Source organism: Lucilia cuprina, chromosome 4, assembly GCF_022045245.1.
Source record: "Lucilia cuprina isolate Lc7/37 chromosome 4, ASM2204524v1, whole genome shotgun sequence".
Taxonomy (NCBI): domain Eukaryota; kingdom Metazoa; phylum Arthropoda; class Insecta; order Diptera; family Calliphoridae; genus Lucilia; species Lucilia cuprina.
Genome location: NC_060952.1, coordinates 32,956,001 through 32,979,929, shown reverse-complemented (window position 1 = coordinate 32,979,929; position 23,929 = coordinate 32,956,001). Strand labels below are relative to the sequence as shown.

The following is a 23,929-nucleotide window of genomic DNA, read 5'->3' as shown; positions in this document are numbered from 1 at the left end:
CTTCTTTTTTGGCTCGGAAAATTATTTTGTGAAAATTACAAAGGGAAAGAAAAACTTCTAACCATCCCTCGTAGGTTAAGAAAAAAATCCAACAATTATTTATATTTTATCGCTTTACAATACTGAAGTTAAAGTCACCACAGTTCTTTACGTTTTTCAACACTTGTATTAAAATAGTCGTCCGTTTTTTCACAATTGCAAACAACAACTAAAATTTTTAATCTAACTCAAAAGAATATAATTAAATTACAAAAAGATGGCAAAAAATAAGAGCACAGTTTATCTGGGCTATGATGATGAGGAGATCACTGAAAAACATGTATCCCTTTTGAATAGTACATTAAATAAAATTGGAGGAACAGCGGTAAGTTGAAATTGTGTGTTTGTACGTCTGTTGAGTTAATTGATTTTTCCAACATGTGCTCCTCACAATACTACAAAACACCAGGATTGGCCAAACGGTGAAATAAAAATACCCCCTTGTCCTTTATGTGGCACAGCTCGTCCATTGATTGTACAACTATATGCACCATTGGAAATGTCGCAATTCCATCGTACGCTGTACGTATTTGCTTGTTTGAATCCGGTGTGTTCGCAGAACACAAAAAGTTGGTTATGTGTAAGAACCCAACACTTGGATACACCATCTGAACACTGTGATATTATGAAAGTAGTGGCTGCGTCAGCTAAAACATCGTCATCGGCCAGTGGTGGCGTTGGTGGTGGTGGTAAACAAAAGAAAAAGAGTAAAGAACAAAAGCAGCAAACGGGTAAAATATCCTGGTGTGCGGGTACCGATGACTGGGGTGAAGAGACTGCTGTAGTTGAGCAAACTATAGAGCAAATGGACACGGAAGCAGATGAACCCCAAGAGTCGAATGAGGAAAATGGTAACGTTATTAATAACAAAAATGTCAATTTACCTTTAGCCAACCACCAATTGGAGTCCGATGAGGGAGAGGATGAAGATGATGTTTTAATCCATGAAGAAGATGATGAAGATGAAAGCAATTCCATGGACAATGACCTTTTAATGAGTTTCAATCAAATCGATTTAAGAGCTGGTCAAAACTTAGCTGAAGATCCAAATGCCAATTGTGCAGCAGGAGAAATAGCAGCCGCAGCTTCTGTGGAAAAGGAGGGTAATTATGCTTGTAGTGGTGCTTCTGCTACTATATGTGCTGAAATCGAAGGTCCCGAGAATGATGTTGTTCTAGTCGAAACTCCTCAAAAGCCTGAACGTGATCTAATAGCCTTATTAAAGCATACTCCTACGCCAGCGTCGTTGGGACCTTTAGCTAAATTATCGGATTTAACACTTAAACCCTATTTTATAGCCGTGGATGTGGAGGCAAATGTGACAGCTAAAGAGTATGAGCAATATGGTGGTTCTTTGTCTGCCGAACATATACGTGAATTATATCAGGAATATAAGAAACAAGATGAATCTGCCCATTCACCTAATAGCGGAGTCGCTGCTGGTGGCAGCAGTGGTGTAGGTGGAGTTGGAACACCTGCTGAGGATCAGGAGGGTTATGAAAAGGCCTTACCGGCTCATGGTGATCTTATGTTTCATCACTTTTTAAGCACCATTCAACAAAATCCCGGACAAATCTTAAGGTATTGATACAAAAAAAAAAATAAACTTTACTTGAGTGGTTATTAATTAATGCAAATCTATAACATTTTCTAGATACTCTCGTGATACTTTACCACTTCTAATTTCGCCTCTACAAGAGCCCACACCAAAATGTCCCAATTGCAATGGTGATACTATATGTGAAGTCCAGATCCTATCTACACTAATACCAAAATTAAAAATGTTGCAAAATAATGAAAATGCCCCTTTAGAATATGGCAACGTATTGGTTTTCACCTGCTTGAAAAGTTGTTGGGATACACCCGATAAAATGCGCTATGAAAAGGTTATAGTACAAGTTGAAAAATAATTTTGAAAAACGAAACCAAAAAAAATACATGTACACATAAAATGTGTACCAAAAGATACTTTTAACAACTAAACCATAATATAACAATAGTTATAACATGGATTCAACTAAACATTAGGAAGGTACCTTATAGAGGAAAATAAAAACGAAAGTAAGAAAATAGAAACGAATATGAAATATCTAAACTATAACAGAAACAAAACATACTCAAACTTTACCACTTTACTCAAAACTTTTTGAAAACAAATATTATAAAGAAAACTCAAGGATTGAATTAATTACATATAATGTTAGTGATGGTAATAATGATGAGTAGTAGTTGGTTTTATTTATTTAATTATAAAAAAACTAAATTCTCTGTCCTCAAAATTAAACGGCTTCATTACGGAAACAAATTTAACTATAAGAAATGATTTTAACAAAAAAAACTTAATTTTAAATAGTTTATGAAAAGTAAAACTTATTCACTTATTTAATCGTAACTAAAGTATATAATAATAAAAGCCTAGAAGCTTTGGTCAATTTTTCCAGTCCACTTTAACATGATGTTAGGTATATATATATAAAACATTTTATTAAACCACTTATTGTTTTTAGCATTTATTTATTGATTATTATTTATTTACATATTAATTGTGTATTTAGAATTTTTCCCCTAATTCTCCTAATACATATGTATTATGTACACATGTATTTAGTTCTAAGTTCTATTCTAAACTCTCTAAACTTCCGATATTTTCTTGTTTTTGTTAAGCGAACAATAATGTGATTTCAAAATATCTAATTTTAATGAAAACTAAAAGAAAAGAAAAAAACAAATATTAAACAAACATATAAAAACTTTATGCTTTAATGTAGTTTTAAAAATAAATAATTTCGAATAATAACAATAATGTGAATGAAGTACATAAAACATTCTAGATTGTGAAAAAGAAACGAACAGAAAAAAAGAGTTTTACTTCGGGAATTTGCTGTGATAGTCCTGCCTATTGCCTAGACAATAGTTCAGACAGCTAGACAACAGTCCAGTCTAGACACGAATGTCGAAGTGCTTAAAGTGAACCCCTGCCTTGAAACCTGGTGGTCTTTTTCATCCACTTGGTAGACTTGACAATGGTCTAACATCGCCCCAGAATCCTTCAATAAAGAACTCAGGTGGCAATTTTTGTACATCGATTGAGCCGGTCCATGTACAAGCACCTTACTCAAGTACTTGAGCTATCTAATCTATGACAATTGCTGCTCCGTTGTTTAAATTCCGAGATGTAAAATATCACTTCCCTTTGCAATCACGCAGATGGGATGGCCTCTGTTGATTTGGCAACAGCACCTAGTAACGTAACCAGTAGACCTAAATACGAATCCATCAAATAACCCCAGACTTTGTTCTTACTCACAAGGACACACTGTGGTAATTATGATATGAACAGAGTACACTCTAAGCATATCTGGACAAGGAAGGAAAATTCAATGGTATCATTTGTATATGATAACTTTCATCCATCATCAGACAACCCAGCATTCATAAGAGGAAAACATACGACACATCCCGTACCATATACACTTAATACCAACTTATTTTCAACGCTTAATCCCACAATCACTCCTCTGTGGCGTAACTGTTGTATCGGCAACATCACCGAACTTATACCGAAATATTGACTTTACCTTACATCAGTCTTTTAACAGAAACTCACTCTTCCTGCGAATTTGGATTTTAACCACAGCCATTACGTGCATCCCGAAAGAACCTCAACCAACTGACCAGCCACGTAGACATAGTCCTGAGGGCAACTGGCCACCAGTAGTACTCGATTATGTGGTGCTCTGATTCGACCTCTTTCCAATCTATACAAGGACTAAGCCAGGCAGTAGACAGTAAACACTAATTTATAGTCCCGGCCAGACTGAGGTATTGGAAAAGCCCAATAGACGCAGAATATGAAATGAAAAATTTTGCCCCGAGATACTTAATATAGCGTGGGGGGGATATGCCCATAACTTTATACAAAACTTTATTAGATTTCAATATATTTTTATTCAGAATATTAATATATATGTATATATACACACACATTTAAAATAAATTAAAGGGGGAAAAGCGTAAAATGAAGCATTAAAAGAACACTTCGTGAATCGCTATTAACTCTATTTATAACAAAAAAGCACTAATTCACTTTAATCATTCTTCCGTGCATATAACTAGTCGGCAAGTAGAATAAAATCACCTTTCATAGCTTAAGCTAATGGAGCATCGGCATCTAAATGATAACTGCGTACGGGTGAAAACCATAACGGTGGATACTTGGAAGGGGTTAACTCAAATTCGGAAGTTGTTTCGTGTTTATTACGAATCTGTATCACCGAATAATGTAACCACATCAACTGTGCAAACTTTCTCTTTGATTTATTCAATATACGAAATTCTATACAATATTTTGTACTATTAAAAGTCCCCTCGTCATATGCCATACTGCCACGCCTATTGTGTCTTGTATACCCACCAGCAGTAGTGGTAGGATTTGTTATAAATTTGCCTTGTTGCTTGCTAACCACAATACTTAAAGTTGAGCCAAACAAACGATATTGGCCCTTTAAAATATCCGGCCGCAATTGATGTAGATTTTTAAGTTTAGTCACACCCTGGGAGGGTTCATCGGAGCTGGTCATCATTAGGACGGTGCCGTCGGGTAGAAAACGTATATAGCGATAGTATTCAACTAACTGTACAGGACGATAATATTGATCTTGGAAACTATTTTCACCCATACGCAAGTAAGTAGTTTTACTAATGTAGCAGCCATTGAAAAGAACACGTTCACGTTCAATAAACATTTGACGCCATGTTGAGTAGCGTGGTATGACGGGACAAAGGCCATCGCCTATAGAAGATTTTTCATCTTCTCCAGAAGTATGGGTAAGAGTGCCTACATTGTGGCCCCAAACTCTGAAAAAGAAAAAAAAAAATAAATAAATATGGAAGGAAGAAGTTTGGACTATAGGTTAGTGTGAACTATCTTGAATAGAGCCTCTACTACCCTACATTCTAGACTAGATATGGTTTCTGCCTCAAGATAGAGCACTTTCGGTTAAATTGTTTCTTCTTTCCTAATGATCACTTACTTAACACATGCCGACTTCCACAACTCTTCATCCCTGGCCAGTATGTACATGCCCTTACATACCGCGGCACACTGTTCCAACGAACGCATATCCAGCTGATTGGAAACAACCCAACGTAATATATATATTAACAATTCCGGTGGCAATTCTGAAATATGCATTTCTGTCGTAATGATACCAGAATCACGACTACTCTGTATTAGTTGACCATGCTGATTGTGTGATAAATCTAATTGAAATTTCTCATATAAATCATCTGGTAAATCCTCTTCCAATAAACCTTCATTAGACTCTGGAGGCGAGGTGGTATTTAAAACCACTTTAATTGGGTTTTGTACGTTACTTTTAAGTTTTTGATGTTCATAGTACTTAAACTCTATATTGGGTTCAATTTGTACGGCCTTACGGTAGAAGGGTATAGCATCATATACTTTGCCACTTTGTTCCAGTTCTACGGCCTTGTGGAAGAGATTTTTAGCTAATGCCTGCTGCTCGGCCTGTTCATCATTAACAAGCGGCGCTATAACATCTGCAGTTTCTTGCAGCTCATCGGCCGTTAGAGGTGGCTGCTGTTCAGCGGTTTCTTCATTAGTGTTAGGCTTAGGTTGTTGTTTCTGTTGTAATTCTCTTTGCCAATTGTTGCGAAAATCATCCAAAGCTGAACGAAAATCATTGGGCATTGTTTGGAAGGCAGATAAGGAAGATTCTAAAGAATCATCAGATACACCTTCGCCACCCTCACCGGCACCCGACGACATTATTGCTTTAATGAATTTATTCCCACACTATTTTTTTGTTTTTATTAAACTCTTGTTTACCAACACCCTATTATTAGTAAACGCCTTTTTAGCAAATCTCTAATTTGCCGTCTAGTTCACGGTCGGTATATCGTATGATGAAAGGTGGTGCGTATTGTTGAAATACTGATGATAATAGCAAAATTTTTGTGTTCAAGTATTGCGTCAAATAAGTTAAATTAATTTTTTGGTTTTGTTGATTCCTTAAACAACTTGTGGCCATCATAGGCGTTAGCAACACCAATAAGTAAAAATTTATTTTGTAAATATTTAAAGTTGAATAAATTATTAAGATATTTTCTTTTTTTTTTATTTTTTTACAATAGTTTTTGCCAATTTTTGATTTTTTTTCAATAGCAGTTTTTTAATTAGCACTTTTTTAAGTATTATAGAATTTAATTTGTTTTTTTTTTTAACAACACATTTTTTCTTAATTTTAACACAGTAGTGAAGAATATTTGCAATATATTTTCTGTATATTATTTTACACCGGTGCCCGATATCCTTTACTGTTTTCCATGACCTTGTTTATGTCTTTTTAGCCGAAATGCCTGTTGTATGTACTTATTATGATGACAAATTACGTAGTTGTTAAAACAACTAGATAAAAACAAATTTTGTTTTTGTATTACACATTAATTTTTTTGTTCTCTTTTTTGTTGTGCTCTCCCACGTTTTGAACAAACAGATGTTGGTGCAAAACGTAAACAACAGCTGTTGGACAAAACGTAAATAACAGAGTTGCTATTTACTATAGTCGAGAAAAAAATTGTTCTAATTAGAATTTTATAAGAAATTAAAAAAAAAACTTTATTTTATATAAATATAAACAAATTACTACAATAACAACTAAAAAAAGGTTTTTGGAATAAAGACATTAAAAAATGTTTATTTTAGTTAAACTAAAAGGCCAACTATGGCAAAACCATAATCATGCAAGATAAAGAAATATGGCAGTATCACACTAAAATACAACTCTAAGATCGAGGCGAATTATAAGATGAATGAATAAAAAATCTATAATATACCGTTATTATAAATGCCTCTCACGAAAGTAAACGTTGAAAGAAACTAGAAAAACTTAATCATTGTGGAATTGTTTTACTATTAAATATCTTCTCGATGTTTATATGCCAAGAAAAGTAAATAAGAAATTCTTTATAAGTTTTACATTTAATTCGCGCAAAAAAATGCCAACTTCTTTAACAACCTCGGATCTGCAATTGGATGAAGAAACAGCAGCATCAAATATAGGTGTGGTAATTAAAAGAAAATTAAAGAAAACCACTCAGATGGTAGATGAGGCATTAATTGAATTACATACGGCAAAAGGTAAGTCAAAGTCCTTAACAAGATATTCTTATATAGAAAACTATCGTAAAGTTTTCTGTATAGAGGAATTTTACGCAATATTTCAAATCTCACATCTCCCACACAGGCGTTACTATAAAACAGATCTATAGTTTTATATTGAACAATTACAATCTGGAATCATTATCCCATGCTAGGGTAGGCCTCATCAAAAAACATATAATAGCTTTAAGAGAATCTAACGATATAATAAATAAAACAGGACGAGGATTTATAGGCCACTTAAAATTGGTGGATAAGAAAGAGTTTATAAAGAAGCTTAAAACAAATATGCAACTAGCTAAAGAGCGTTATAATGCTAACAAGAGATTAGCTAAACAAAACAGTGAATCAAATACAACAAATAAAACTAAAAGATTAAAAAATACCAGCGCTAAGAGAAACTATAAGAAAGCATCTCTTAATACAGAACTAATCGCTCCACCGGTGATACCCAGACAAGTTACACCACCTTTACCGGTTGTTAACAATGTTTCAATGTTTGATACACCCATGTTACCAACACAGGTACATGCTTCAACACCTTTTATTCGAGTAGGATATATACCGCCGGCTCCTGCAGTAACACAAACGGAAAATAGAAAAAGACCCGCTGCAGATGAGTTGGGTACACCGCGAACTTCTCTGCCGGGTAAAAAGCGTAGATTATTAAAACGCTTTGAATAAATTAATAGATATTTGTAGACGATATTTTATATATTTTATGTTATTTGTAAAATATTTATGTAAATATCTTTTATATTTTCAAATAAGAAAAATTTAGTCTTTCAGGATTTGTAAGAAATTAAATTTGTCTTTAACTTTTTACAAGTCCTTAGATTTTGTAACCTTTACTTATTGTTTTATTTTATTATTTATCTTTTTTATAAAATGTTGTGAATTTTGTAAATATTCAGTTATGTTATTTGTAAATAATTTAACATCGTCATTAATTAATTGTTTTATTATAACAAGTCCATAGGTTTAATTAACTTTATATATCAGTTTTCTGTGCTTCATCATTTGTGAAGTTTTATTTCTTCATTTATGTACATAATAATCCTTGCCAAAAGTTACCAATCATTTCCATTAACCCTGATCAACTAGATTAAATGTAAATTTGTATTTTGAATTTTGTAAATATTTAGTTAAACAATTTGTAAATAAATACAAGTGCTTCTTTATGTTGATTTTTAAGATTAATGGAAGGGAGATCGAGGCAGTTAACCTGAGAAAAGCAAAACCATTCGACGCAACAAAAGCTGAACTAATAATATGGATGAGAGACAGAATCACTACCATACACCCATGATAGAGCCCGATGTCTGTCTGTTGTGCCTTTCAGTGAAGCTCTTGTTGTCTCCAAACACTATGGTGGTCGAATATTTACAAGAAACAATTGTTAAGCCGCCTTTTATACAAATTTATAACTTTGTAGAGATTGTCTTCACGGACCTAGAGGATATAACTAAATAGGGCTTGTAAACCTTGTAATCAAACTACAGGTCGCAATTTTGAAGATAATTCAATGAAATTTGGCACACGATCTTCTATGGTACCAGAGACGAAGTCTATTGAAAATGGTTAACATCGGTCCATTTTCTCACCTAGCTCCCATACATCTGAACCCCCGAATAGGGCTTGTAAACCTTGTAATCAAACTACAGGTTTTTGGCACACGATCTTCTCTGTAACCGGAGCCTGTTGAAAATGGTTAACATCGGTTCATTATTTCACCTAGCCCCCATACAACTGAAACGGAATAATAGGGCTTTTAAGTTCATAGTTTAAGTTGGAGAATGACTCCAACTGGTACTTTTTGAGTTTTCTATGATATTGAAATCGAAACATGAAATTGTATATCTGGAAAATCATTGTAGTTAGAATGATCAAAATCGTTAAGTTTCTTATTTATATTGCTGTTATAAACAATATATTTGCTTCCAAAATCCCACTTTCTGATCTCTCGGATTCCGTTTTTATTTAACCCTTTCAGGGTCAAAAATAATTTATATCTAGAAAAAAACTTGAAAACTTATATTTAAAATAATTTGGGTAATGTGAATCAGGGAAAAATAATATTTTTTGCATTTGAGTTTTCCCTAGTGAGTTATAAAAGGTCAAATTTTAATTAAATTAAAAAGTATCACCAATATTTTTTATGATTTTTTTTGTAAAATGTCTTCTTAAACTTCATTCAATACAATTTAAATCTGCATAGTCCGATCTCCTAAAATACAAATTTTTTGGCCATTAAATGAAGCTGTTTTTTAAACGTTGTTAAAAAGCACTTTTTAAAAAGTAGTCATAAGTGACAATTTCTTAAAATCTTTAAATACTTTTAATATACGGAAGATCTTTAAAAATCTCAATTATAAATATAATAAAGTCTTCATTTTAATCTAAAAGAAAAAATTAAAACTAAAGTTAAATATTATACCCAAAAAGTGCTTAAAAACAGAGTCGAATATATTCGACAAAACCACGGAAAGGGTTAAAATCGTTGAAAATTTAAAAACTAAACGTAGTTGAAAACTTAACCGGCTTACAGTCGATTTTAAGTCGCCGCCGACATATTTAGTGTCAGTCGCCGCCGCCGTTAATATTTGTCGGCGCAGGGATCTGGTTTACGGTAGTTTTGTATTTTTGCACAATTTGTTTGCTTGCAAAAATAATTTGTTTATTTGCAAATTTAGAAATATTTATATAAAAACTATCAAAGAAAAGTATAAAAAAGTGAAAATGAGTAGTGATATTAAAGAAATAACAATAGTGGTTAAATGGAGTGCAAAGGAATATCCCATAACAGATTTGACCAATCAAGATACAGTGGCTGTGCTGCGGCATGAAATCTTTAAAAAGACACAAGTGCGTCCGGAGCGCCAAAAACTTTTAAATTTAAAGTACAAAGGTAAGAAAATATGCGTAAATATATGAAATTATAAGAAAAACTAAAAAAATACTGCAAATCAATATGCATTTTTGTAGGCAAACTTGCAGAAGACTCTTTAAAATTGGGTAATTTAGAATTAAAACCAAATTTTAAATTAATGATGGTCGGTTCCACGGAGGCTGATATTGAGGATGCCTGTCAAAAGCCCGAAGATTTGGGCGAAATAATCGATGATTTAGATGAGAATGAAACCGAAGAGGAGACTGTGGAGAATTCTTCAATATATTTGGCTAAAGTAGAGAAACGCATTAAAGAGTATAAAATAACAGAGTTAAATCCTCCTAGACCAGATAAGCATTTATTAGTACTTGACATTGATTACACACTGTTCGATCATCGTTCGTCGGCAGAATCGGGTGCGGAGCTTATGCGTCCATACTTACATGAATTCCTAACATGTGCCTACGAGTACTATGACATAGTTATATGGTCTGCCACTGGCATGCGTTGGATTGAGGAGAAAATGCGTCTACTTGGTGTAAGTACACATGCCAATTATAAAATAATGTTTTATCTGGACTCCAATGCCATGATATCGGTTCATACACCCGACAGAGGTGTTATAGACGTTAAACCTTTGGGTGTTATATGGGGTCTGTATCCTCAGTATTCAGCAGCCAATACCATAATGTTTGACGACATACGTCGTAATTTCCTAATGAATCCTCGATCTGGTCTACGTATAAGACCATTTCGTCAGGCGCATTTAAATCGTAGCACCGATAAAGAACTACTTAAACTTTCCAAGTATTTAAAAGATATAGCTTTGAATTGCAAAGATTTTACCAAGCTTAATCATCGTAAATGGGAACATTATGATCCGCGTAAATAAATTCGTTATATCGTAAACGTTTAGTCAGTGTTTTTCGGGTTCGTATATCGTGTTGAATTTCGTGTGATTACTTTGAATGCAGTGTCAATGTGTTTTTTGTGTTTATTTTTTTAATTTAATTTGCTTAAAATTAACGTAAAGACTTCCGTAATTTATTTATACATTTATGAAGTAATATTTTTTAAATACAAGTGCTCTTAATGAATTGCCACAAATTTTCCAAAAAAAAAAAACTTTTAATAATATATAAACTCGTCACATAAACTTCATCATCATCAACATTACACTAAAAAACATATGTCCATTGTGCCTGAATAATCATCATTTCATCTGTTCTTCAATCAAGATAACATCAATTGAAAATTAACATTTTATGTTCAATTTTCAAATACAACTCAGGTAAAAGAAAATAAAAAGAAAAATTTATTACATATTTAATTAATATTTATTTATATATGTTTATTTTTTTGTAATAATAGTTTATTTATAAATTATCTAAGAGTCGATATAGACTTATTTATCATATAATGTACACAAATCGTCGATAACTTAATTGGCTTTAATTCCCTCCATATCTCCCGATTGTATATTGTCTTAATGACCAAAATGACTTCTATATACTCCCATAAATTCTATGTTTAAATCAATTGATTCCTTCTTCGTTCTTACATTATGCGATGAATCTGAAAGCTGATGTTAGTAACGCACATGAAGTCGAAGTGCTTTACGTAAGTACCTGGCATGTTACCCTATCTCACGTTGGTACTTTTTCAACCACTGGGTCAGTAAAAAGTAAACAACTCACTACTGTCCCTTTGTATATCTTACACGCAGGTTGCGTTTACAACCACGCAGATGGGATGCCCTCTGTTGATTTGGCAACAGCATCTACCGGTAGACCGAAGAACGAATCCATCAAATAAGCAGAGACTTTGTTTTTACTCACAGGGACACACTGTGGTAATTCTGATATGAACAGAGTATACTCTGAACATATCTGGACAAGGAAGGAAAATATCTTTCATCCATCATCATATAACCCAGCACACATCTCATTTATCCGAAACATTCATAAGAAAAAAACATAAGACACATTCATTATACGTATACCCCATATTCGTCCTGTATATATACAATTAATATCAACTCATTTCCAACGCTTAGTCAACAGCACCGAACTTATTCCGAAATATTGACTTTACCGGAACTCACTCTTTCCACTAATTTTGGTTTTAACCACAGCCACTACGTGGATCCCGAAGGAAGCTCAACCAACTGACTAGCCAGGACATAGTCCTGCGGGCAAACGGTCCACCCGTAGTACCAGATTATGTGGTTCTCTGGTTAGACCTCTTTTCAATCTATGCAAGGACTATGCCAGGCAGTAGACTATAAACACAAATTTATGGTCCCGGCCGACTAGATGTATTGGCAGCACCTATCTTTAGAATCATTTTCTGAGTCGATTTAGCTATGTCCGTCCGTCCATGTAAACCTTGCAATCAAACTACAGGTCGCAATTTTAATGATAATTTAATGATATTTGGTACATGATCTTCTATTATCCTAGGGACGAAGCCTATTGAGAATGGTTAACATTGGTCCATTATTTCCCCTAGCCCCCATACAACTGAACCCCCGAATAGAACTCGTAAACCTTGTAATCAAACTACATGTCGCAATTTTGGAGATAATTCAATGAAATTTAACACATTATTTTCTATAATACCGTAGATGAAGCCTGTTGGAAATAGTTAACATCGGTCCATTATTTCACCTAGGCCCTATACAACTGAACCCGCCAAATAAGGCTTTTAAGTTCATAGCTATGTTTAATATACTCCTATCTCTATAAAAAGCTGCAAAACCAAGTTATATACTAGCGTTGATAACCCTCATAAACTTTATAATTATAGGGCCTCATTTGACCCTAGCTCCTATAAAAAGCCCTCATCATAATTTTACTTAAATAAATCACATTTTATTCGTATACAGGTGTAGGATTTTATATGGTCGGCCTCGCCCGACTATAACTTCTTACATGTTCTGTTCTAGCCTTGATGACCCTCATGAACTTTTTAATTATAGGGCCTCATTTGACCCTGACACTTACTTTTCATAAAGTAATAGATTCTAATAACAAAATCCTTCTTAAGTAATCATTAATACTGTAATTTTAAGATACAATTTATTTTACATAAACATATTAAATAAATTTACAATAATAAAAAAACATACTATTCTATAAAATATTATCACCAAACATCCAGTACTACAGTGTATAACCACCCTGATCAGCCCAGTGTACACGTCTACCTTCTAAATATTCTAAACTTTCTTGAATCTTACGCCTTTCATCGTCCATCAAAGCTAAACGTTTATATTTTTGTATGACATAACAACAGCTAAACATTAAAATTATTTGAAATATAAGCCAAAATATTAGTAAAGCTATTAGAAGACTTTGATTAACACAAATGCTGTCCAAATGTAGTTGATCATCTGAAATTAAGATATTAATTAAGGTAAACTTTAAATAGATATCTCTTTTAACTTACCTATACCAGCAATTAGGAGTATACCTCGTTCACCATAAATAAAACTATTTTTATTTGTATTATCTGGTCCTCTTACATTTAAATTGAAATTTAATGGTATAACATCGGTTTTATTCTCTATTAATGGTTCTAAATTTTCTTTGTCTGTTAAATCATCATTAACATCCATTACGGTCGATATGTATATAGGATTTTGTATTTTAAATTGTTGCAATTGCTGATCGTTGGTAATTTGTCTTTTCTGTCTAGTGGGAGTTTCCGTTATAATAGGATACCAATTGGCATTATTGGTAGAACTTAGACAATTATCATCTGGACAGCGATTAGTACAAAAATGTATTTTAACATCAAAGTTAACCATAGATGTGCCGGCAAACTTAAAGGCATGAAATCTAGCTCTCAATATATTACGCGTTGGCGTACGTAAACGTTCTAAACCTGGAAAGACACTAGCATCTGTGGGACAACCGCGGGCATCTAATAAATGTACAAAGTTTTGATTATCTAATGTTTTGGCTATCAGGGAAGTGGCTCTAAAATCTGGTAGTGGTGGCATTTCGAGTGTTGCAAATTCTCTCAGTTGCTGTTGTGTATATTCTGCCACTATTTGTAATTCTAAACTTTGACCAATTTGAACATCGTTGGTTTGATGATCATGAGCTAAATCTATAATTTGTAAAGTTATCTTGGGCATTGGGTGAAAATCGCTGGCATTGTAATGTAAAGAACCTTCATTAGGCAAAAAACTGTAATAGATAATTTACAAATTAGAATATATTAAATATTGTCAGTTTCTTTTTAACCTTTGAGTAAATTCCAAAGAAGATTCTAGAGCTATGGCATTGGGCATTGTATCTTCCGTAACGTCATCATTGGAATAAGCATTATCCTTTGGTTCAGTTACATCTAACTTAATATCCACACTATCGTCTTTACGTGTTTCCTTTAAAGTAACATTACTCATAATGCAACCAACTTTTATTAGACGATCTCCCTGGGTTTGTACATTGGGATTATTTTGTATAACCACCAAAGTTGAAATGAAAATTCTGAAAAGGAAAAGATTTTCCTAACAATTTTTTTTAAAAATTATAAATTTATTACCTTCTATATTCTTTAGTTACTTCATAAGCTCTTAGTATACCACATTTATTTTCTTTGGCTTCATTACCGATTTTCAATTTTAGCACCGTACTTTTAGTACCATTTCCTTGAATCATACACTCTTTTGAATGCATGCTAACATACATTTTCCCCTGAAACCAATCTTTAGGTGTATAACGTATCGACATATCGTCTTGAGTGCAAACAACTTGTACTAAAATATAAATGAAATTAAAATTTGACCCTCAAAATATTTATAGTTTCAAACTCGTTTACCATCTAAACATTTTACTCTTCTCATGTAGACCGAATTCTCTCTTAGTTTTAAACTTCTTGGACCCATCGATATAATGTCTTCCGAGTGCAATAGACATTCTGATCTTTGTATATCATTTTCATAGTAAAATGAAACTCCTTGACAATAAAATCTAGTCTCATGCGAACAATACGATTGACACTATAGACAAATATTAGAAGTTTAATTTTGTAAGGTCTTTTTGCAGAGTTTTCCTCTTACCTCCTTCTGATTTAGACCCGATATTTTAGACTCTGCATACAAAAATGTACTATTTGCATACAGTTCATATGAGCAATGATCATTTTCTACAGGTCTCTCATAACATTGATTCTCTATGTACTCCTCATCATAGGGCGCAGCTCGAAATGCATCTGGTTGTATCATTTTATCTTTATCACTTAAGATACAACGACCCAATGTCGTTTGATGTTGTCGTGCTGCTAAACTTTTATCCTGATTAAATCTGGAAGCAATAAAAAAAATTGCAAAGTTAATTTGATTCTTTTCAATAGTTTTATTAAAAGGGGAATAAGTGTTAAATGGGTTTTTGTATAGAAAAACATTTAAAATAACAGTATAGATTCTTAAAAAATTTCAAATATTGATCAGATTCAATATGGCGACAACGAGGTTAAACTTTTTCTATTATTGCCAGGCTTTCGTTGAATTAAGATCCAATAATTTTAGATCCTCAGTAAGACACATTGCACTCACTACGTCTATTAAATTTAGTTTCTAAAACATGTATGACAACTCTCTTTATAGATCGAGTGAATGTCCCTAGCCACCGATTAGCAATCTATTTTATAATTTGCTTGTCCTAGAAACTGTCAAGTAGAATCGAAGAGACCCCGATTAGACCTTGGCTTCTGTTACTTCGGCAACGAATCTTCATTAAGCTAACATGCCCTCGGGGGGATTACTTGGGGATACGAATGTCAAGTGCTTTACGTGAACAGCTGCTTGACGGCCTTATTTCACGTTGGTCTTTTTCATCCACTTGCTAGACTTGAGAACAGTCTACCACGCCCTGAATCCTTCAATAAAGAACTCTGGTGGCAAATTTTGTACATGTACATGTACAAGCACTTTGTTGAAGTACTCGAGCTATCTAATCTATTGTCATAGTAGCCCCGTTGCTGATCCTTATAATGCCATTAAAGATTGTCTTATTTAAAATGAAATCCCCATCATCTAATGACCCATTCCAGTGCATTCCTTAACCTCTTTAAGCTTGCGCAACTACACTTCTGGGATGGTAGTGGTGTTTTGACAACAGTGCCTAGAGACATATTTGGTCTGTTTTGAACTGATCTATGTAACAAAAGATGTAGGAATTTCCCAATATTTGCCCCGACCATTAGTCGCGTAGCATGAATATATCCTGTTGGAATGGTAACAGCACCGTGAAATTTCCCGAATCGTAAAAAGGCATACTAAATCAGTACTAATCTCCAATATATGGAGACTTTCCGGATCTTTCATGATCATTCTTCCTTAACCTCTTAATGATCATTCCCATGATCATAAAGATCACTTTACGGGATGACAGTCAAGCATTGAACGTTAACCCGACAATTTCCTAGCACAAACTGCCGCTTTGTATACAGAACTATTCTAAGAGAGAATTATCCAATCTATTAGATATAAACTAACATTTTCTCCCCGCGATCATAGCCACTACGTGGATCCCCTAAGGAACCTCGAACAACTGACCAGCCAGGATAAGTCCGTCGGGTAACTGGCCACCCGTAGTACCAGACTATCTGGTGCTCTGGTTAGACCCCATGACAAATAATTCCAAGGCAAAGGCAAGGATACATTTCCAGTTTATAGCCCCAGAAAGCTGGAGGTTTGCAATAACACCCCGGGATGTCAATAACACCAAGGTAATATGCCCAGTGGGAATTACTTAAGGTTCAGTAATGTTCTCCGCTTTCGCTACCAAATGGATACTAAGGTGACAACTTCAGCGTCGTTTAAAGCAAACCATGTGCTAAGACGTTAGTGAAAATTAGTGTCATTATACACCACATTAGTGGGAAGCGTATATCGGGTTTTGTGCTGATGTTTGTAATGCACAATAACATTGATCCTATATCCACCTTAAAGTATTCTAATCGGCTCAGAATCGATTTCAGAGTCGATTTAGCTATGTCCGTTCGTCCATGTAAATCTTTTAATCAACCTACAGGTCGCAATTTTAAAGATAATTTAACGTTAATTTAACGATCTTCTATTGTCCCAGGGACAAAACCTATTGAAAATGGTTAAGATCGGTCCATTGCTTCACCTAGCCCCCATACAACTGAACCCCTGAATAGTTCTTGTAAATCTTGTAATTTTAGAGATAATTTAATGACATTTGGCACGTGATAACTTAGACGATGCCTATTGGAATCGGTCCTTTATTTTGCCTAGTCCCCATACAACCGAACCCGTCATATACGGCTTTTAAGTTCATAATTATGTTTAAAGCTGCAAAACCAAGTTCCATACTAGCCTTGATGAACTTCATAAACTTTATAATTATAGGCTCTCATTAGAACCTAGCCTCTATAAAAAACCCTTTAAAATTTGACTTAAATGTCCACAGTTTTTCTCAACAATAAATGTTTTAAGTATATCTGAGGCAAAATACAATTCAACTTAAATGCTTTATTATGAAAACAAAATCACATTTTATTTTTGTAAATGGTGTAGGGTATTATATGATCGTCCTCGCACGACTGCAATTTTTTACTTGTTTTCAAATGCATTGAATCTTTGTCGAACTGCTGGGAAGGCTCTTGAGCTACACAAACGTATTTATGTAGGAAAGCTCTTAATGTAAAGCTCTAAATCGAGTCAGAGTAATTCCTGTATCGACAGGATTTTGAGTTAGCGAGATATGTTTCTGAATGTGAGATCTCTTGAATATGGCTATAGTGAGAATGGAAATGAAAGTTCTTGAGCTAGCGACAGTGATGATTGTAATAGAACTATATAATTCTATAGAAAGAACATTTTGAAAAATCATTTAGGCGAGAGAAAAATACCTAAATGTTATAAGCTTTTGCGAATGGTCTAGATTCTGGCTAGGAATACAAGTATTCAAATATCAGTCAAACTTAAGAGAAGTTTTCAAATTATAGTAATAGACAGCCAGCTGTCATATTTCAGACAAACAATTTTTAATTTATTAACATTTAAATATGCATTAATTGTCCGTTATTTATAAATAATTGCAAACCATTATATTTTTATAAGCAAATAATTGAAGCGCAAGTATTTAAATCTAAACTAAAAATATCATATGACTTCATTGCAGTTCTAAATTATTCAAATATTTATAGAAAATAACAACAGCAATAATACATCAACAAAATGATATCATAATTAGGCAGAAGAAATTTGATTTTAAATCAAAAATATAAACAAATTTTCAAACTACATATTTAACGGAATAGCATTTAATTATAATGCAATCAAAACTCAAATGAAATAAACACAATAAACAACAACAATAATAATAAATATCTTTAAAATTCCAATAAAATAATTATTTAGTTCTCAACTTACCGTTCATGATTATTGCGATAGGAGGGAGCAAACGATGCAGATAAACATGAGAATTCGTGTTCAAATAAACATTTCTCAGCACATTCACGTCGCGTGACCAAAGTGCTTATTGTTTTCTTTCCCTGGAATACTAAACTATTTCCGGGTATTTTTGTCAAGGTCCACAAACGATTCTTACACATTTCGGGTACTGAAAACATACATATGTATAATGTTGAAAATAAATGAAAATAATTAATACCCAAATTTACCTCTTAAACAGGTCTTTTCATAGAATATTGCTTCACCATCAGCCACTAAAGGTAATTCATTGCCCACTGCCATATAATTATCGATTCTTTCGAAATACGAATAACCGTAACATTCGTGTGTATCCAAAAGATGTACATAGGCTATGCAGGCATCATCATCATTACAAATTCTCCAGCACATGGAACTAACTGTAGTTTCAAAATTTGCTGCTGTATTATTTTCCATTTGATTATCGTTTATAGAATAACCATCTCTTGCTATTCGATTACGATCTTTATAATTATTTGCTGGTGCATAAATTAAATTACGTTCAGTTAAATATTCGAGTGGTGGTCGAAAACCAACAATTTTTTGTAAATGCATTTGATATAGAGGACATTTGAGTAGCAGAGCATCTGTAAATTTATGTTTAATTAGTTTGTATACATTTTGTTTCTTGATATTTTGGAAATGGTTATTAATTATTAACTGTTTATGACAATATGTCGGAAAATTTTCCTTTTTTTTAATTTTCACTCAATACATATATTAGTGACAGACTAATGAATAGACTAGTTCGTGTATTATTTAATACATTGGCATATAATCTTGATAATAGACTGGTCCATATACTATTCCATATTTTAGTTAATAGTTGGATTAATCAATATTCTAGTCTCTATTCTCGTTTATAGTCCATAGACTTTTTCTCAGTCCATAGTCTAATCAATAGCGTTGCCAATTTAGCGTTTTTGGCGCTAGATTTAGCGCCTTTTAATTTTAGCGCTTTTAAGTACGTTTTGAGTGAATGGACACTGCTCAATGGACTCAATAGCTTAGTCCATATACAATAGTCCATAGATTAGTTAAATTACTAGCCAATAGAGCAGACCATAGACGAGTCAATATACATATTAGCCCATTAACTCATCTATAGTCCAGTCAATAAACTAGTCTATACATTAGACAAAAGAAGATTTGTGAATAGGCTAGTCCATATACTCGTTCGTAGTTCATAGTTTAGTCAATAGTCCATAGATAAGACCAATCAATTTCTAGTCAAACACCTTAGACTACTCAGTAGACTAGTCAATATAATAGATAGTCAATGGATTCAATAGACTACTTAATAGACTAATCCATATACTAGTTAATCGACTATGAATGAGCCCATAGACTTATCCATAGTCCAGTCAATAGACTAGTCAATATAATAGATTGTCAATGGACTCAATAGATATAAAGACTGTTTCTGAAAAGACTAATATTCTACACCACTTTAGTTGGGTAGATTGGGTTTTTGCTGATGTTTGTAACGTGCAATGATATTGGTCCTATTCCCACCTTAAAGAAACCAATCGGCTCAGAATCATTTTGACAACAGGCATGTAAACAAACTATATAATAAATTACTCCAAAGTGTTGTTAATAGTCTAGTTAATAGACTCGTCTATAGACTAGTTAACACACAATAGACTGTTCTATGGACTAGTCCACAGTTTAGTTTAGATTTTGTTTCCGAAAGCTGCTTATCTATTCTGGATTTTTTTTATTTTGTCAAGTATTGAGTTTGTGATAATGATTCTTTTAAAGTTGTTGTACTATCCAAGAAAAAATCTGTATTGTATTGTTGTTGTTGCTGGGGTTGACATCCATTGGCCGAATAATACGCGTCATTCCGGTAAAATCGTAAAATCGGCTGTCGGGGAATGAAAAAGAATTTGGTAATGACTTGTACTTACTCAACAAGTCATTACTTTCTTGGAATAGTACTCTTTCAATTACAAATGAAGTAGAAAGTAAAAGGCGGATATGTTTATATAACATATATTAATGGTTATAAGTCAATATTGGGCGTTTAAGGCATTTCGTAAAGAAGTTTGTATGGGGCCTAGGATTATTATGATCATTACTTAAATCGGCTGTGCTATTTATACCTATATTTGTAGAGAATTAGAATATTTGACGTAATTATGTTATGATCCAAATTTTATCAAAATATCTTAACAATTGCGGCTTATACTTTGAGCGAAAAGTTTACATATACAGCGGGGCGGACAGTAGGACGGACATGTTTTAATCGAAATTGATTGTGAGTCGTTTTTGTGCGTTACAAACATCAGCAAAAACTTATAATACCCTCCCCACTATAATGGTGTAGGGTATAAATATGTATGTCAATTGCTTTAAGTTTAAGTAAAATTCTATAAATATTTAAGTGCTAACAATCCTAACATTTAACCTTCAACCTTAGTTCATTATGTCAATTATTTTTCTTTTATCTATTAAATTTTTATTGATTGCATGAACGGAAATCCCTCTTGTTAGAAACAATAGCCATAATAAATATTATATTTATGTAATATACAAACGAAAACTTTATTAGAGAATTATCAAGCTTATATTATCATTTATTGAAAAAAAACTAAAAAATACAATAATAGATTTCTTAATACAACCAACAAATATTGTTAAATAATTAAAATTACCTATGTACTTTTGCAAAAAAATTTCGATAAATAATTTGCTGATATTTAACATTAGGGTGAGGGTAAATTTGGTATAAATTTTCTAGGTTGGTACTGATTTTAAACCTGAGAAAGTAATGTTTGTTTGATTTCAAATTCACTACTTCTGAAGTCATTCTTAAGAAGTCATTTTTATGATCTTTTTTTGAAAGTTATTTGAAAGAGAAATTCACTTAATACTACTTTTGAAGTGGTGATAAATGTTATATTTTTGGAAGTACTTCGTGTTAGTTTTGCTAAGAAAGAAGAATCTGCACTAGAGTCAGAATAATTAGCAATATTCTCAAATTTATTTACTTTTTTTTAAGTCAGTCTAATAATCATACTAAATGATTTACAATACATTTGGTTAGAATTTAAATAATAATATTTTCTATTCATCAATTATTATCGCAATATGATGTTTTGTTAAAAAAAATATTTATATGATGATTTACTAGCTGACAAACAATTGCATTTATACTCTACATCATCTTAGTCGGAAGGGTTATAACGCCCAATCGTCGTTATGACTCGTTATGATGAAATTTGGCACAAGCTTATAGTTTGGCCCAGAAAGAAATGTTTAAAAACGATTAAAAATTCCTCCTAGCCCACATATCGGCTGATCTTAATTGTAAAAAATTAAAATGTTTAAAACGGTGGGTAGAACCACAAAGATCAATGAGGTGGACCTGATGAAATAATGACTTTAAATCTCCTCAAAATGAGCAAGTCTGAGGTTAGCTTGACTGGAAAATTATTAGGAATTACGTGCAGGAAGCTGAGTTGATTTTCATATCAATCTAAGCTTTGTTCGTCTGCGTGTCCGTCTTCTCCCTGGGGCATGTTACTTTGGTCAAATATCCATCTTGGTGTTATTGCAATATCCCGCAAAAAGAGGTGCTACCAATACCTAGTCTGCCGGAACTATAAACCGGTGATATCAAAAGTATCCTCGGATTTTCTTTGGGATGATTTGACATAGTCGACTGCCACTACGGTTGGCCAGTTGCCCGCAGGTCTTGTTTTGTCCTGGCTGGCTGGTCAGTTGGTTGAGATTTCTTTGGGATCTACCGACTGGCTGTGAATCGAAATTCTCTGGGAGAGAATGTTGGTATAAGGACTGTTATATTCTATGCTTTTGCCATCTCAACTAGTGTCACTGGATAATGTAACAGAGCAACCTATGATGGATACCTCAACCCCTTGAGTATCTCTTACTCACCGCTTAGTAGGGCTCCTGTATAAATTGAAAAATTTTCAGGTAGACATAATGTATGTATATCTTTCCTTACGGTCAGAGAATGAAACTGATCTTAGTTGGTGAAAGATAGGGAATGCCTCCTTTGCCCGACAGGAGACTAGTACTGATTTAGTATAACTCTTACTTCAGGGAAGTTCTCTGGTGTTCTTGCCTTCTTAAACGGATATTGTTTCATGCTATGTGTCTTGATTGAGGTCTACCACTTAACTTGTAGTGACAATTATTGGGGTCGAATTGACTTTGGAAATTCCTTCATCATTTCTCACATTATCTCGACATAAAGAGGAATCCTGATTTACTGGCTGGGTATATCGCACTACGAAATATGTCTCTAGGTACTGTTGCCGAAACAACAGTTCCATTTCAGTAGTGGAGTTGCGCGAGCTTTAAGAAGTTGAGGAATGTACTGAAAAGAGTCATTAGTTGATAAGGATTTCCTTCCAGTTAATACAGTCTTTCATGACATCAAAAGAATGGTCACCTTCCGGTATATCAGTAGATTAATTTCGCTTGATGTTGGAATTGCCCTAGCTATTGACTTTAGACCAGTAATTGGTACAAGCTCTTTTTTACCCAAGGAAATGGAAATATATAAATTTGGTCCATTATATCAACTAGCTTCTATAAAACCGTACCCCGAATAGAGCTTTTTAGCTTGTACAAAAATCGGCAGATTTTAGTTTTCAGGGCCTCATTAGACCCTAGCCCCCATACAAAGTTCCCTTCAGAAAACGACTTGCTCTACCAAAATTTATACTGATAGAACCATATAAACCTTTGACCCCATATAACCACTCTTTCAGAAAATCACCTTTTTTGGCAACAAATTGTTAAAATATATTTTTAAAATAAAGTAAAATTCTTTACTATTTTAAAATTGGTACACTTTTTAAACATAGTCATTAGAGTAGGCTAACATATGGTCGGCCATGCTCGACTCTAATACATACTTATTTTCTATACACATACTGATTAATAAATATTTAATGAATACTTACTGCAATTTAACCAATTTATTTGTATTGTTAATAAAAATATTATAAATATTTTTAATGTTGGTTTTATTGTTGTTGTTGTTGTTTTTGTAGTTGTTGTAGCAATTGTTGTTAAATAAACATTTGTTGTGATTTTAGAATTTACAAACCACTTAACAACATTAATATTTTGATGATGGGTCATTGTGCAAGTACAGGGTTTTAAATTATTTATTATAAAAATTTTGTCGCATAAACTTGTTAAAAATATTTTATTATTAAGTTTTTTGTTTTATTTTCTTTGCAATTTACATTAGTTATTTAGCAAACCTAAATATTTAAAGCATAGATTTTTTTTAAACTGTTTGCATGTTAAAATATTTTTTCTATTTATTTTACTTGATTTTTTTTTATTTTTTTTCACG

At 33.1% G+C, this 23,929-nt stretch overlaps 5 protein-coding genes across 5 annotated transcripts; 3 read left to right on the top strand and 2 right to left on the bottom strand.

Moving 5' to 3' along the window:
- Positions 1 to 154: 154 nt before the first annotated feature.
- On the top strand, positions 155 to 2,794 carry LOC111687213 (programmed cell death protein 2-like). The gene is made up of 3 exons (XM_023449635.2): positions 155 to 364; positions 449 to 1,620; positions 1,694 to 2,794. Exons 1-3 carry the CDS (start codon positions 257 to 259, stop codon positions 1,947 to 1,949), a joined length of 1,536 nt encoding a protein of 511 aa, XP_023305403.2. The 5' UTR covers positions 155 to 256; the 3' UTR covers positions 1,950 to 2,794.
- On the bottom strand, positions 2,771 to 6,529 carry LOC111687214 (F-box only protein 9). The gene is made up of 2 exons (XM_023449637.2): positions 5,073 to 6,529; positions 2,771 to 4,896 (listed from the first exon to the last, which is right to left on the bottom strand). Exons 1-2 carry the CDS (start codon positions 5,828 to 5,830, stop codon positions 4,188 to 4,190), a joined length of 1,467 nt encoding a protein of 488 aa, XP_023305405.2. The 5' UTR covers positions 5,831 to 6,529; the 3' UTR covers positions 2,771 to 4,187.
- A 223-nt stretch (positions 6,530 to 6,752) lies between these two features.
- Positions 6,753 to 8,073, top strand: LOC111687221. Its single transcript, XM_023449645.2, has 2 exons — positions 6,753 to 7,201; positions 7,308 to 8,073. The coding sequence occupies exons 1-2, from the start codon at positions 7,000 to 7,002 to the stop codon at positions 7,904 to 7,906; spliced, it is 801 nt and encodes a 266-aa protein (XP_023305413.2). The 5' UTR covers positions 6,753 to 6,999; the 3' UTR covers positions 7,907 to 8,073.
- Positions 8,074 to 9,864: 1,791 nt separating this feature from the next.
- LOC111687218 (ubiquitin-like domain-containing CTD phosphatase 1) lies at positions 9,865 to 11,319 on the top strand. The gene is made up of 2 exons (XM_023449641.2): positions 9,865 to 10,130; positions 10,208 to 11,319. The coding sequence occupies exons 1-2, from the start codon at positions 9,962 to 9,964 to the stop codon at positions 11,002 to 11,004; spliced, it is 966 nt and encodes a 321-aa protein (XP_023305409.1). The 5' UTR covers positions 9,865 to 9,961; the 3' UTR covers positions 11,005 to 11,319.
- Positions 11,320 to 13,173: 1,854 nt separating this feature from the next.
- LOC111687215 lies at positions 13,174 to 23,929 on the bottom strand. Its single transcript, XM_023449638.2, has 9 exons — positions 23,529 to 23,929; positions 18,777 to 19,172; positions 18,526 to 18,715; positions 15,184 to 15,427; positions 14,943 to 15,123; positions 14,667 to 14,880; positions 14,366 to 14,611; positions 13,563 to 14,308; positions 13,174 to 13,506 (listed from the first exon to the last, which is right to left on the bottom strand). Exons 1-9 carry the CDS (start codon positions 23,707 to 23,709, stop codon positions 13,277 to 13,279), a joined length of 2,628 nt encoding a protein of 875 aa, XP_023305406.2. The 5' UTR covers positions 23,710 to 23,929; the 3' UTR covers positions 13,174 to 13,276.